The 12,321-nt window shown below is 48.2% G+C and overlaps 4 protein-coding genes across 4 annotated transcripts; 2 read left to right on the top strand and 2 right to left on the bottom strand.

Moving 5' to 3' along the window:
• Position 1: 1 nt before the first annotated feature.
• Positions 2 to 2,004, bottom strand: F5891DRAFT_1174355 (uncharacterized protein). Its single transcript, XM_041365664.1, has 5 exons — positions 1,527 to 2,004; positions 1,409 to 1,468; positions 1,031 to 1,360; positions 911 to 981; positions 2 to 857 (listed from the first exon to the last, which is right to left on the bottom strand). The coding sequence occupies exons 1-5, from the start codon at positions 1,806 to 1,808 to the stop codon at positions 101 to 103; spliced, it is 1,500 nt and encodes a 499-aa protein (XP_041223568.1). The 5' UTR covers positions 1,809 to 2,004; the 3' UTR covers positions 2 to 100.
• Positions 2,005 to 2,518: 514 nt separating this feature from the next.
• F5891DRAFT_1045457 (glycoside hydrolase family 18 protein) lies at positions 2,519 to 4,439 on the top strand. The gene is made up of 6 exons (XM_041362249.1): positions 2,519 to 2,849; positions 2,899 to 2,910; positions 2,979 to 3,032; positions 3,079 to 3,514; positions 3,577 to 3,673; positions 3,731 to 4,439. The coding sequence occupies exons 1-6, from the start codon at positions 2,548 to 2,550 to the stop codon at positions 4,300 to 4,302; spliced, it is 1,473 nt and encodes a 490-aa protein (XP_041223567.1). The 5' UTR covers positions 2,519 to 2,547; the 3' UTR covers positions 4,303 to 4,439.
• Positions 4,375 to 9,175, top strand: F5891DRAFT_1045450 (P-loop containing nucleoside triphosphate hydrolase protein). The gene is made up of 21 exons (XM_041362248.1): positions 4,375 to 4,775; positions 4,828 to 4,891; positions 4,946 to 5,363; positions 5,417 to 5,776; positions 5,830 to 6,204; positions 6,261 to 6,561; positions 6,618 to 6,790; positions 6,856 to 6,867; positions 6,918 to 7,003; positions 7,061 to 7,109; positions 7,167 to 7,383; positions 7,442 to 7,457; positions 7,510 to 7,570; positions 7,624 to 7,711; positions 7,767 to 7,829; positions 7,895 to 7,995; positions 8,047 to 8,317; positions 8,371 to 8,420; positions 8,471 to 8,560; positions 8,617 to 8,656; positions 8,707 to 9,175. The coding sequence occupies exons 1-21, from the start codon at positions 4,691 to 4,693 to the stop codon at positions 9,039 to 9,041; spliced, it is 3,255 nt and encodes a 1,084-aa protein (XP_041223566.1). The 5' UTR covers positions 4,375 to 4,690; the 3' UTR covers positions 9,042 to 9,175.
• A 1,001-nt stretch (positions 9,176 to 10,176) lies between these two features.
• On the bottom strand, positions 10,177 to 11,895 carry F5891DRAFT_498538 (uncharacterized protein). The gene is made up of 4 exons (XM_041372033.1): positions 11,446 to 11,895; positions 11,309 to 11,395; positions 10,626 to 11,256; positions 10,177 to 10,576 (listed from the first exon to the last, which is right to left on the bottom strand). Exons 1-4 carry the CDS (start codon positions 11,606 to 11,608, stop codon positions 10,300 to 10,302), a joined length of 1,158 nt encoding a protein of 385 aa, XP_041223565.1. The 5' UTR covers positions 11,609 to 11,895; the 3' UTR covers positions 10,177 to 10,299.
• Positions 11,896 to 12,321: the final 426 nt, after the last annotated feature.

Genomic DNA, 12,321 nt, shown 5'->3' with positions numbered 1-12,321 from the left:
TCTTCACCTTGATCTACCTTCTAAGTAGGTGGGATTATAAAAAATATTGTAGATCTTTAAAGACACAACACAGTAAGTGTTCGACTATGTAGTGAAGGTATCAATTCTGAGAGCTTGCGGAGGCCCGAGAATACAGTTTTCGTCGACTTCGAGTAGCCGACATGCGAAGGTTCTTCCGCGCAGCCGGCGAGTCTGAACCCAGGCGTGCTTTCACCCCGTCCTCCATGTCAGAAAAGTCATCTTTGTCACTACCAGGCGGGGTAGGTTGCAATTCGTCGTCACCGTCACTTTCAGATGACACCTCCTTCCGGCGCTCGCTTCCTTTCGCCCTTTTTGCAGAGGGTTTCTTAACCCCCGAGCTCGCTTTCTTCTTCCTTTTCTGCGATTTCGGCGCTTTTGGGTGCGCCTGGTAATGCAAGAACTGCTCGAACCATTCCGTACGGTACCCAACACATTTCATGACGGTGAAGTTAATCACAAGCCTACCATCATTGAGTGCCTCCCGAAGACCGTCTTCCGTAAACTCGACAAGGCGAATTTCACCCCCCTTTTCTACAAGTTCAGCATTCGTTCTTTCGACCCAACTCCTTCCCCATAGGGTCGATAGGGCTCCAGACACCCAACGTTGAATGACCAGAGGTTGGAGTAGGTCAAGTTGGTTGGGCGAAATTTCACCCCACCGGGAGGTCTCATACGAACCAAGGTATATCCATTGATTTGGCTTGTCAGAAGCGATGAGGTCGATTGGCCCTTCAATGACTGAGCCGTCATTGAAACGCTTTACCCCACAAAATACGACACCATGACCGCCAGGAACGAGTGGGAGGTGTGGATTGTAAGAACGCGTCATGGCCAAGCTGTGAAGCTTCAACTTTAGTAGCAGTATATTGGGTAGAGTTGAGATACGCACTATGGGAATTTATCCGTTTTTGTACGACCTTTCCAGTTGTTCGACGTGGTTTGGTGACCTCCGCCAAGAGCCTGAAGTAAGGTTAGCTTGATTTGATAGATAGGAAAACCCCGAGCTCACGTCGCTGATCACGGAACGCCGAAATCCGACGCAGAACCGCTCTTCAACCACAATTGGAGGTCCAAGACCAAGGTGCTCAAGATTCCAGACATCAAATTTGCCATCTTCGCCCTTAACGAACGTAACCTGTTCGATCAGATCGGGTTCATTTTCCGACTTGATAACGACTTTGATTGTTGTATCAACTCGGACAGGCTCTGGTTTTACGGTCGGACTCGATCTAGAGGTGATTGGATTTGAAGGCTGCGAGGGCACTGTGGGTGCGAAGCTGTCGGACATGTCTTGGTCAACGTCATGATGCCCTGTAGCTTCGACGACAGTCTCATTTGGCTGCCCGTAAAAAGTTAGCATCAAAACCGAAACGAAATGGCCGCTCACTGGTACAGCATTCGACTTCAAGTTCTTGAGCTTAATCATGTTGTAGTTGAGATTTTTAACCTTTTAAAGATATTATATGAGTGGCTTTTCGTGAGTTTTCGTGAGCGTATGCACGAACTGTTTGGTCATCCAGTTGACGCAGGATGTTCTTCAACTCATCTTGAAGCCCTGCGATCTCAGCGGTCCGAAGGTCTTGGTCGTTCTTAAGCTGCTTATTTTCCTTGCGGAGTTTAGTTAACTCCTTGCCCTGTTCCGCGACGAGGTTGCTCTTGGATGTCAGGCTTGCCTTGAGGGTGGTTACCTCCGGATTGAGGTGCGATGTTTTGTCTGACTCCTGTTTGACTGGGCGAGCATTAAAATCAGAATCAGAGTCAGTGAGTTCTATGATCTCGTTAGGCATTCTGATAGTTGCTAATGCAACTTGCACTAAGGTTTCTGAGGTGGCAGCGACGGGGAGGCGGCACCGGGGGCAGGCTAAGACAGAAGAGATGAAAAAAATACGTCTAGACGGGTACTGAGCACTGCAGGGTTCAGGTCCGTCTCGCTAGTATATTAGCAGGTTGTGGAAATGGTAGAAAACATTAATTTCCAATGGCAAGGGATTACGAGACATTATAGCTACGTTTTCTTCGGAAGCGATATTGCTTGGTAGCCTAAGGGCCACATTTTGTAAATATGTAACTTATACATGAACACAGTTAGACTATCCTGAGTATCGAGTACCAGTCCTTAGTATGACGACTCGGGACTCATCTTTCGCTGTTGTCACGTTCAAGCATCTTATCTTGAAGGTCATAGCTTGGCAGCCATTCCGGCGGGGCATCGCGTGGGGCTTGAACCTAGAGTCTCAACGGTACTTGGTGAACATGGAGCCCAATTGCTTATTCATCCAGGTCTTAGATACACACGTCCACAAGTGTGTCCAGTCTCTCGACCTTCGAGTGAGTTCTTGGACAATAAATTTTCTTGTCTTCGATGTGTAGTCTGATCTTGGACTCGTGAGATATGGAAATGGTGATGGCGAGCAGGAGAGTGGATGCCATGATGCTTGCTTGGATGGCAGTCCTTAAGATGCCACTAATATTAGTTGAGTTTGGTCAGCATGCCAAACTTTGTGGAGCTATGTATGAGTCTCGTGCATGTCTCCGACAACATCGTACCAAGCAGTTCCTTCTGACGAAGGTGGTTTGCCCGCCCAACCCGCTTCTCGTTTTACATCTCGCAAGGCACTTTTTCTCTCTGGATTAGTGTTCTTGATCATCGCGTTTGTATCGTATAAAGCGTTCTTCTCGTGGTCTATTCAACATCCGTCTCTTCAACAAGACTCTTCTGCAACCACTGGCAGTACCAAAGCATTAGAATCTCAGACATATTCATCCATACCGCCAGTACCGAGCGATACTCCAGAAATGCAAGGTCAAGGAAAGTACAGCGTTGGATAGTAAGTGTTGGCCTCCTTTATAACTACCCACTTCTGACTGTTTTATCAGCTTCGTAAATTGGTACGTGTTTTCATCGGTCATCTGCGGAAAATATTAACCGTTCCGCCAACTATCATTCTTACTTGTAGGGGGATCTACGGTCGCAAGTTCCCGCCGTCAAACATCCCTGTCCAAGATTTGACGTAAGGCGCTGTCTTCCTTACATTTTCAAGCTCACTATCCATCTAGCCACATTCTCTATGCATTCGCTGATCTGAGACCTGACACGGGCGAAGTCGTTCTCTCTGATGCATGGGCGGACAAAGATATTCACTACCCTGGCGATTCTTGGAATGATGTCGGAAATAACCTCTACGGAAATTTCAAGGCCATCTATAAATTGAAACAGCAAAATAGACACTTGAAGGTCCTTCTCTCAATCGGAGGTTGGACATATTCCCCTAAGTTCCATCCTATCGTCGTCAATCCTGCCCTTCGTGCGAACTTCGTGCGGTCCGCAGTTCGTCTGCTCGAGGATTACGGTCTTGATGGTCTCGATGTGGACTATGAATATCCATCCAATGATTACCAAGCTCGTGGCTACACCGACCTCCTAAGGGAACTCAGAGTAGGCCTAGATCAGCACGCTCAAATGAAGGGAATCTATCACAGATTCTTGTTGACAGTATGCCTTGCAACTTTACCTATCCCGCCGAACTAACAATTTGAGGTATTGTTTTTTGCTAGATCGCCGCTCCTTGCGGACCCGATAACTATCAAAAGTTACACGTACGTGAAATGGACCACTACCTTGATTTTTGGAATATGATGGCGTACGACTTCTGTATGTGCTGAAATGTTTTGTCGCATTACAAATTGACTCACATGGAAAATATCACAGCTGGTTCATGGGATTCTGTTGCAAATCACCAAGCCAACATCTACGGTGGACCTATCAGCGCCTCACAGGCGATTGAGTGGTACAGCGCGAACGGCGTCCCTCGCTCCAAGATGGTCCTCGGGATTCCGCTGTACGGTAGAAGCTTCATGAACACGTCCGGTCCCGGGGCACCGTTTTCCGGCATCGGACCAGGCAGTTGGGAGCAAGGTGTCTATGACTACCGTGCTCTTCCGCTCCCAGGCACATACGTGTTCCAAGACGACAAGGCCCTGGCGAGCTGGTCTCACGACTACCAGAAGCAAGAGATGGTGAGCTTTGACAACGAGCACGTCGGCCATTGGAAGGGCGATTGGATCCGCCGTGAAGGTCTTCGAGGAAGCATGTTCTGGGAGTTAAGCGGAGACAAAGGAAGCGCGCGAGAGGGAATGGAAGGCGGGTTTGGAAAGGACCCAGTGCCCGGGAGGAGCTTAGTTGCAACCGTCAAGAACGCCATGGGACCATTGGACCTGAGTCCCAACTGGCTGAGTTATGAGGGCAGTCAATTCGACAACCTGCGCAGCGGTACCATTTAGATTCATCGATTGCATCACACGATACAAGAGGACTCGGACGTCTTTTCCAGGACAATTACTGTAACATCACTTTTCCTTCGAGCATATTTCATCGACTCGTACGATAGCAGTTTTGTAATGTGACGCTGTGTGACTTCTGTGACGGCCGTGATGAGCACTGCCAAAAAATTTAGTGGTGTGGGCGCCGGCGCTGCTGCAGGGCTTTCTTTCAACTGTATTTCTCATTTCACGACCCATAGATTTTGGACAATAATCGGAGGCATCCTACACTGAGATTCGACTTCAATCTCACCTGTATCATCAGTGCTCAAGTTCAAATAGACCGGTCGACTACGATTTCCTTCTAATCGCACAATTTATCCTAGGACCTATATCCTGAGTTTTTCAAATGTCCCCCGCTATAATGACCTCTTCTTTGGAGTCGGAATTCGCTTCGATCATCGAGGCTTTGCGCACTGCACCCTCTGGCCCAGGTTTACATCCCACGACTTTCTTGTGAGATAGAACTCATCGTAATCTATGTAGACGCCAAGGCAGCAGCTGACAAGCTCGCTCTTGCTGTTTCGAAAGCAGGTATAGAGAGCTTGGTGTGCGTCCATTTTATCTGCGACATTGTAAAATGATTGCATCTAAAGTTTAACAGTGACCAAAATGTAATCACTATCCTTGAAAATTTCGCACTCAACAAGAAGTCTGGATGGGAACGAGAATCTAGTGCTATTGCATTCCAGTCATTCCCCGCTATTCTCGGTCCTCCCTGTGCACCCCTACTTCTCCCAAGCCTTCACGTTCTCTTCGATTTGTTGTCTGACAAGGGAGAGGTTGTTCGGGTCGCTGCAACAGCTGCAACGAAGGCTATCCTCCAGCTTCTCCCCCCAGAAGCTACACGAACTGTTTTCGGCATTTTAGAAGATATCCTAGAGAAAGGAAAATGGCAAACAAAAGTCGCAGCCCTAGATGCTCTCAAGAGTTTCGTGGCTCGCGCTAAGGACGCAGTAGCTGATGAACTTGGACATATCCTACCCAAGGTCGAAGTAGCAATGCACGATACAAAAAAGGAGGTGTGTTATGAATGTCCTTGCGCTACTTTACTCCGCCGACCGAATTGCTGCAGGTTGCTTCTGCTGCCGTCAAGTGCGCCACTTCTTTGTGCACGACGCTTGCGAACCCCGATCTCGCTCCTCACATCTCCGCTCTGGTTAAGTGTATGTCTAATCCTGATGCAGTACCTGGTTGCATAAAGGCGCTATCATCAACAACTTTCGTCGCGGAAGTCACGGCACCAGCGTTGGCCGTTCTTGTACCGTTGCTCCTTCGTGCTCTTAATGATCGCAGCATGGAAGTGCAGCGGCGTACAGTTGTCGTTATCGATAACTTAGTCAAACTGGTCAGGAACCCCGTAGTTGCCGCAAGATACCTTAGCCCTCTCGTAATGGGCGTGCAGAAGATTGCTGAGGGTGCCGCGTTCCCGGAGGTTGGTTATACTCTTTTGTATGCTTTGCGAATCTCATCCGGCCATTTACTAAGGTTCGTGCCTTCGGGGAGACGGCACTTAGTACATTACTCAAGGCAGGTGCATCTACCTCGGGGACGCCGCCGACGCGGGATGTCAGCAACGAGGTAGCTGAAGCTGTTGCCGTCTTGTTGTCGTTGCTTCCGTCAGACCTTGTTATCCCTTCTGCGACTAGCCCAAATGCTCCGCTATCTGCAAGGCACCCTCTTTTGGACCAATCTTTGCAATTTCAGGGGTCCATGGTTGCTGACCTTATCTATAATCGCCGTTTTCAAGATCCGGAAGTATGGAAACGTTGTGTCGGTGTGTATGTGACATTCTGGCTGGGGCCAGAGGGATCTGCTAGCTTTGCGGAGTCGGTACGGGCTCATTTCCGTGCGATTGATCAAGTGTGTGCTCTTGCTCTATTTTGCAAGGGAACCTTTCATCATTAGGCACCATCTAGGCACTACACAAATCTGTGCACGACAATGAGAGTGGCGAGGGCGAGCTTCTGTGTGATTCATTGTTTTCTCTCGCTTATGGTGCACTTTTACTGCTCTCGCACACAACACTCCGTTTGTTCCGCGGGCGCCGTTACGGGATCCTCGGAACGAATGGATCGGGGAAGTCGACTCTTATGCGCCAGCTTCGGGACGGCAAAGTGGAAAATTTCCCGCCTCAAGATCAATTACGTTGTGTTATGGTAGAGCATTCCTTGCAGGGCGAGGACACGTCTATGTCTGTGCTAGACTTTGTGGCGTCAGGTTAGTACATTTATTCGTTATTATTATGCTCGGTGACAGTAATTAATTTGCCGCAGACAAGGCTCTGGCACAAATTCCGCGTTCTAAAATACGGAATCAATTGCTTGAGGTGGGATTTGACGATGCCCGCCAGTCAGACGTAGTCGGTGGGTTGTCCGGTGGTTGGAAGATGAAACTAGAGTTGGCCCGTGCAATGCTTTACAATGCCGACCTTCTTCTTTTGGATGAGGTGCGAGGTGGTTTGATGCTACTGTTCTAGGGTCAGCTCACTTGCAAGTACTTTTTGCAATGCAGCCTACCAATCATGTTCGTATCCGGATTATCACCATTTTCATCGGCTGACGTTTTTCTGATAGTTGGACCGGGCTTCCGTCAAATGGCTTGAGAGTTATCTCATCGCTCACAAAAATGTTACTTGCCTAATCATCAGTCACGATTCTGGGTAAGTGCGTCTAACTCGATTCTAGCATTCAATCGCTAAATCTCTCCACGTGGCTAGGTTTTTAGATAATGTGACTACTGATATCATACATTACGAGTCCAAGAAGGTAAGCCCCTCGTCAGTCGGTGGTAAACGCCGATTGATTTACTCCCCTCTATTGTAGCTCGTCTATTATCCGGGAAATCTTTCATCGTTTGTGGAAAAACACCCGGAGGCTAAATCCTACTATACCCTGGCGGCAACATCCGTCAAATTTTCATTTCCTCCGCCTGGCTCCTTGATGGGTGTTCGTAGTAACACTCGTGCCATATTGAAGATGTCAAATTGCACGTTCACGTACCCCGGCCGGCCACAACCTTCGCTAATAAACGTGTCTTGCGGTGAGTAATAATTCATGCTTCTATTTGTGATAAAGCCTTATTTACTCCACCTCGCAAGCATTATCACTCTCCAGGTGGGTTTGTGTGTTCCACATGTCTGATTGGGCGTGTTTCATTGTCATCCAGCCGAGTAGGTGTAATCGGCCCTAATGGCGCAGGGAAATCGACGATGATCAAACTTCTGACGGCAAGAGTGATGATCTGATCGATGGCGTCCCCTTAATGACCTTTTTACTTCAGGGCGAGACCATTCCTCAAGAGGGAACTGTATACAAACATCCGGCCCTTCGTGTTGGTTACGTCTCACAGCACGCCACCCATCATATAGGTCCACTCTTATCGACAAATTCAGCGTTAGATATACCAAACTAACATCGTTTTAGAACACCACTTGGAAAAGACACCAATTGGCTATATCCAGTGGCGTTTCCAGGATGGTCACGATCGTACGTATTTAAACTTAAAGTGACCCTGCCAGTGTCTCATTAATATAATTTGCCAACCATATCAGGTGAATTACTGGAAAAGGCCACTCGTGTTCTGACAGACGAAGAGAAGGAAGTCCTCGATCAAGATTGGGTTGGCAGGAATGGCACCAAGCGCAAATTGGAGGTTAGTATTACTTTACATCGTCGATCTGATCCACATCCTAAAATTATCCAGCTTATTATGGGTCGTCAAAAATTGAAAAAGACATTCCAATATGAAGTCAAATGGCGTGGTCTTGACCACAAGTTCAACACCTGGGTGCCTCGTGATGAGTTGATGGCCAAAGGTTTCGTAAAGTTGGTGCAGCAATTTGACGATCTGGAATCCTCGAGAGAAGGTGCAGGGACTCGTGACACATCTGCTCAAATTGTACGCAAACACCTCGAGGACATCGGTCTCGATGGGGACATCGCGCAGTATAATGAAATTTCGGGATTGTCGGGAGGTTTGTAATCAATTGTTGCGTTTGTTTTATCTACTAATCTCCGGCGTTGCCAGGGCAAAAAATCAAGTTGGTCATTGCGGCCTGCCTCTGGAATAATCCCCAGGTTCGTTAGACGCCTGGTTGTCATGATGATGTGCTGAAGTTACTTTGTAGGTTTGCGTTCTTGATGAGCCAAGTAATTTCCTAGATCGTGAAGCGCTGGGCGGCCTTGCGGTGGCTATCAGGGAATGGGGTGGCGCTGTGGTGAGCACCATGAAATCAGTACGAAATTCTAATCCAGTTGACATGCGGTGCTTTAGGTCATCATCTCACATAATCACGAGTTTGTATCGGCTTTGTGTCAGTCTTCGATGTTGTATTCCGCATATCTTTCTAACGCAGCTTTCCAGGTCCTGAAATCTGGCAGATTGAAGCAGGACGGATGACACATCAAGGAAAGGCCGCTGTTGTCGAGGATGCCTTCACCGACTTGAAGTCTCCAAAGGGCAGCGGTGCCAACACCCCAGCTCGTTCGCGAGTGCAGAGCCCGGCTGTTTCTGCTCATGTGACTCCTGCAGGGAGTGGGGCTGAAGATGCCGGCAGTTCAAAGATCATCAAAAAGAAGAAGAAACCGACACGCAACCAAGTGAAGGCTCAGGAAGAACGTCGGAGGTTGAGGAAGCTCGCGTGGCTCACTCACGGTGGACCACGGCCTGAGGACACCGACAGTGATGTTGACCCTTGAGACCGAGAGACCATGTGAATTTTGTGCTATTCATCAGGGGCCATTTCATTCTGATCCGCGGATGCTTTTCGACAAGATCTCTAGATTACCTTCCTCCCATGCTGTGAAGTAATAGATTTTCCGTTTTACCGCGAGTTCGTTGAGCAGATTTTTGAGAAGTTTCAGTGCCACGTAGTGTAGGCGATAAACAGCCGAGTCTGTTACCTCTTGCAACGGGGTAGTTCAGATGGCCGTGGCCACGCAGGTTGATTTCAACGTGTCGATTGCTTGTGGTGTGTAAGATTTGAATGATCGTTGTAAGGTGAATCCGATGATCGGGACATGTGTTCGAGGAGGGACCAACTAATAATATTACATTAACGGATTCAGACATTGAGTGACAATCATTATGCGGCAGTTTCCGAAGGTGTTCCCGTTTGGTATGAAATTCATAATTGCAACCTTTGAGCTTCATGCTTATCTCGAATACTATGCCCTGGCTTGAAATAGCGCCACGGTTTCAACGCTTCAAGCTTCAGCCGCGGACCGTCAGAAGTTTTTTTCTTCTTTCCATCATCAGAAGGAGGGGCCCCTGCCCGAGCAACGCTTGATCGACGAGAAAAACAGATACCTTCTCGCGCGGTTCTTGAATTGTTGCTATATGAATATGCCAAGGAGATACCCTGACCGTGGAAAGTCCCTAGGATCGACGCGGCGTGACGAAGGGGCTTTGCTGGACGGCAGGTTGCCGCTGATGCGACGGTGAACTCGCGGTACAAACAGCCACATGACATCTTATCGATGGGATTCGTGCCGATGTTGTTGTGGCAAGCGTTTGTTGTATCTCACGTACTTATTATGAGTAGAATCGTCAACCGAAGAGCATACTTAAAAAGATTAGTGGCGTAATTCACGGCCTTCTAACCGCGCGGGGCGGACATCCGTGACAAAATCGAGCAAGAACAACAACGTTGGGTTTTCAGACGATCAGACGAATCTCGAGCGCGATGATAAGAACGTGATAAGTACATAAAAACTACGGCGACAGTGCATCAAGGAGGCAGGTACATGTGGACGGATTGGAAAAGGGCATCAGATTGCGTGGAGTGATATGGATATATAGATATGAATGGGTATTAAGGGGCTGGCGAGTAAGTTAATACGGTGTTAATGAATGATCGAGGTCCTAATGCAAAAGCATGACGACGCTTCTGTTGTGATGAGGAGAGAATGAATCTAGCTGAAATGAAGGCATGGTGTTTAGACAACGATCAAATATTCAGTAGCGACCAGGCTGCTGCCATTTGCGGGGATCTTCTTCCCGCCGATGCGGGATAGGTGACCGACTGTCCTGCGCCACTGACCGGGCGTCCTGACTCGATCGTGGAATGTATGATGCATGTGAAACAGACGTAGGACTGATACTGCTGCCACCAAACGAAGTATGCGACACTTCGTCGGTTTGAGAGGACATGCTAAATGGTTGATGCGGAGTCGACACTGATGTCGACGACTGGCGGGTAGTCTGTCTCATTGACTGTCGTTTATTTTGAAACCTATGGAAAGGCATGAACATTGATCCTTTGATTTGTGCAACACACCAACCAGATCTGAACGCTCCTGGCTGACATGTCTAATTTCTTTGCGAGCTCTGCGCGTTCTTCAGTAGAAGGAAACGCAGTGCGAGCGTATGTCTCATTCAGGACTTTGAGCTGAGCTGCGTCAGCTCTCTTACGCTTTTTCTTGATGGCAGGTTGCTCGTTATCCATCATTTGAGCAGGTTCTTGTGTTAGTGCAGAGTTGGTGATTGACCCTCGGGCATAGGGAGAAGGACCATGAGCCTCGACTTGCGTAGGCATACCGCGCTCGGATGGGTACATGCCCATTGACATCTGCGGCGAGTGGTGCATCGATGGGAGTTGACTCGAATGATGACGTGGATCAGGGACGGGGGGATATGAGTATGAGTTTTGACTTGGATAAGGAGCATACTCGGTAGGATAGGTTGCGGTCGGCGAGCGAATATCACCATAGTTGGAGACAAGAGGAGCGACTGCCCCGTAATTACCCTGATATCTATCGGGCATATTTAATGGAGGCAGCTTGCGAGAGCCGTGGGAATCGACCGGGATCGTCGGCGAACTACGCGGTGGATAACTTGGGTATTGGGTTTGAGGGTATCGGTCATAGTGTTGTTCATAATAACTGGAATGCTGTGGGGGAGGAACTGTTACCGCTTGAAGTAAAATTGATGAGTGTGCGATCGGGATAAGTGATGTCAGACATACTAGAAGGCCATTGACCATAGCTCGAAGAACTATGATCACTTTTTCCAGGAGATGAACGTTGCTGAGAATATGGAGGATAGTTGGGAACTATACTTGAGTTGAGCATATTTGCATGTACACTAGATAGAAAAACAGACCTGAAGAGGGTGAGGTTGGAAACGCTGAAGAAAGAGGAGGGAGCACAGTTCGCCCACCCTGTCCCGTCTGAAAAAAACCACTATTTTGAGAATCCCCTCCAGGAGGGCTTTTGCGGGCCTTGGAAAGGTTTGAGAACAAACGATCGTCCCTCGGGTTTGTCATAGTAAGTTAAGCAGATAGGCAAAAGAGGAAGTGAAGGAAAATTATGGTTCAATGAAAAGAAGGAAATCGATGTGGATATAAGTATGAAGGAACACGCGCTGAGCATGCCAATTGCCCGACGAACGAGCAAGAAAAGGCCTGCGGCACGGGAAGGCTGTGACTTGGATAAACCGATCAGGGCCGTTGAATGAACGAGGTAAACATGAACACCGGCAAAGGTAACTGAACACGAGGCGTAGTTGTGCAAACTGGGCAAGGGGGGTGGTAGGATGAAGCGTGTTTTTTAAGTACAAGATGCGGAATGAGGTACTTGAAGTAGTAGGTCGGGAGTGAGTTAACTTTGGGCGTTAATAAATGAATTTAAGTTATACTAGTATCCCGAAGAGGGAGAGTATAAGATCTATGATCATCCGAACCTATAGGTGCGTTGTTATTGTTTTTTTGAGCTCGTAAGGGGACAATCTTCGCGGTCTTTCATTATTTTCCGCTTCGAATACACCAAACGAGGAGACGGACCGTAATACAGCTCAAGGGAAGCACTGACGCGTTGGAAAAGCTGTGTTCTTCTCTGTGCAACGCGGAAATTGCATTGTTGACATCAGATCGGGTTCGAGCCTCGTGGCCATTTCTAGTGCGGACACCTAGTAAGTGTTTTTCCACTTTTCCCACAAACGGCTAGCTCCGTAACGTACTTACGGAGCAGAATAATCCGC

Source organism: Suillus fuscotomentosus, assembly GCF_016647785.1.
Source record: "Suillus fuscotomentosus strain FC203 chromosome Unknown F5891scaffold_42, whole genome shotgun sequence".
Taxonomy (NCBI): Eukaryota; Fungi; Basidiomycota; class Agaricomycetes; order Boletales; family Suillaceae; genus Suillus; species Suillus fuscotomentosus.
This window is presented reverse-complemented; position numbering and strand designations above follow the sequence as displayed.

Coding starts and splice junctions, on each gene's coding strand:
- F5891DRAFT_1174355 (XM_041365664.1), bottom strand. CDS start 1,808: ATGCCTAACGAGATCATAGAACTCACTGACTCTGATTCTGATTTTAAT. Junction 1,469..1,526: donor GTCAACTGGATGACCAAACA/GTTCGTGCATAC, acceptor TATCTTTAAAAG/GTTAAAAATCTCAACTACAA. Junction 1,361..1,408: donor TGAAGTCGAATGCTGTACCA/GTGAGCGGCCAT, acceptor TTTTACGGGCAG/CCAAATGAGACTGTCGTCGA.
- F5891DRAFT_1045457 (XM_041362249.1), top strand. CDS start 2,548: ATGTCTCCGACAACATCGTACCAAGCAGTTCCTTCTGACGAAGGTGGT. Junction 3,515..3,576: donor ATCACAGATTCTTGTTGACA/GTATGCCTTGCA, acceptor GTTTTTTGCTAG/ATCGCCGCTCCTTGCGGACC. Junction 3,674..3,730: donor TATGATGGCGTACGACTTCT/GTATGTGCTGAA, acceptor AAAATATCACAG/CTGGTTCATGGGATTCTGTT.
- F5891DRAFT_1045450 (XM_041362248.1), top strand. CDS start 4,691: ATGTCCCCCGCTATAATGACCTCTTCTTTGGAGTCGGAATTCGCTTCG. Junction 6,562..6,617: donor GCTAGACTTTGTGGCGTCAG/GTTAGTACATTT, acceptor AATTTGCCGCAG/ACAAGGCTCTGGCACAAATT. Junction 7,712..7,766: donor GCACGCCACCCATCATATAG/GTCCACTCTTAT, acceptor ACATCGTTTTAG/AACACCACTTGGAAAAGACA.
- F5891DRAFT_498538 (XM_041372033.1), bottom strand. CDS start 11,608: ATGACAAACCCGAGGGACGATCGTTTGTTCTCAAACCTTTCCAAGGCC. Junction 11,396..11,445: donor TCCAACCTCACCCTCTTCAG/GTCTGTTTTTCT, acceptor ACTCAAGTATAG/TTCCCAACTATCCTCCATAT. Junction 10,577..10,625: donor GCCAGGAGCGTTCAGATCTG/GTTGGTGTGTTG, acceptor GCCTTTCCATAG/GTTTCAAAATAAACGACAGT.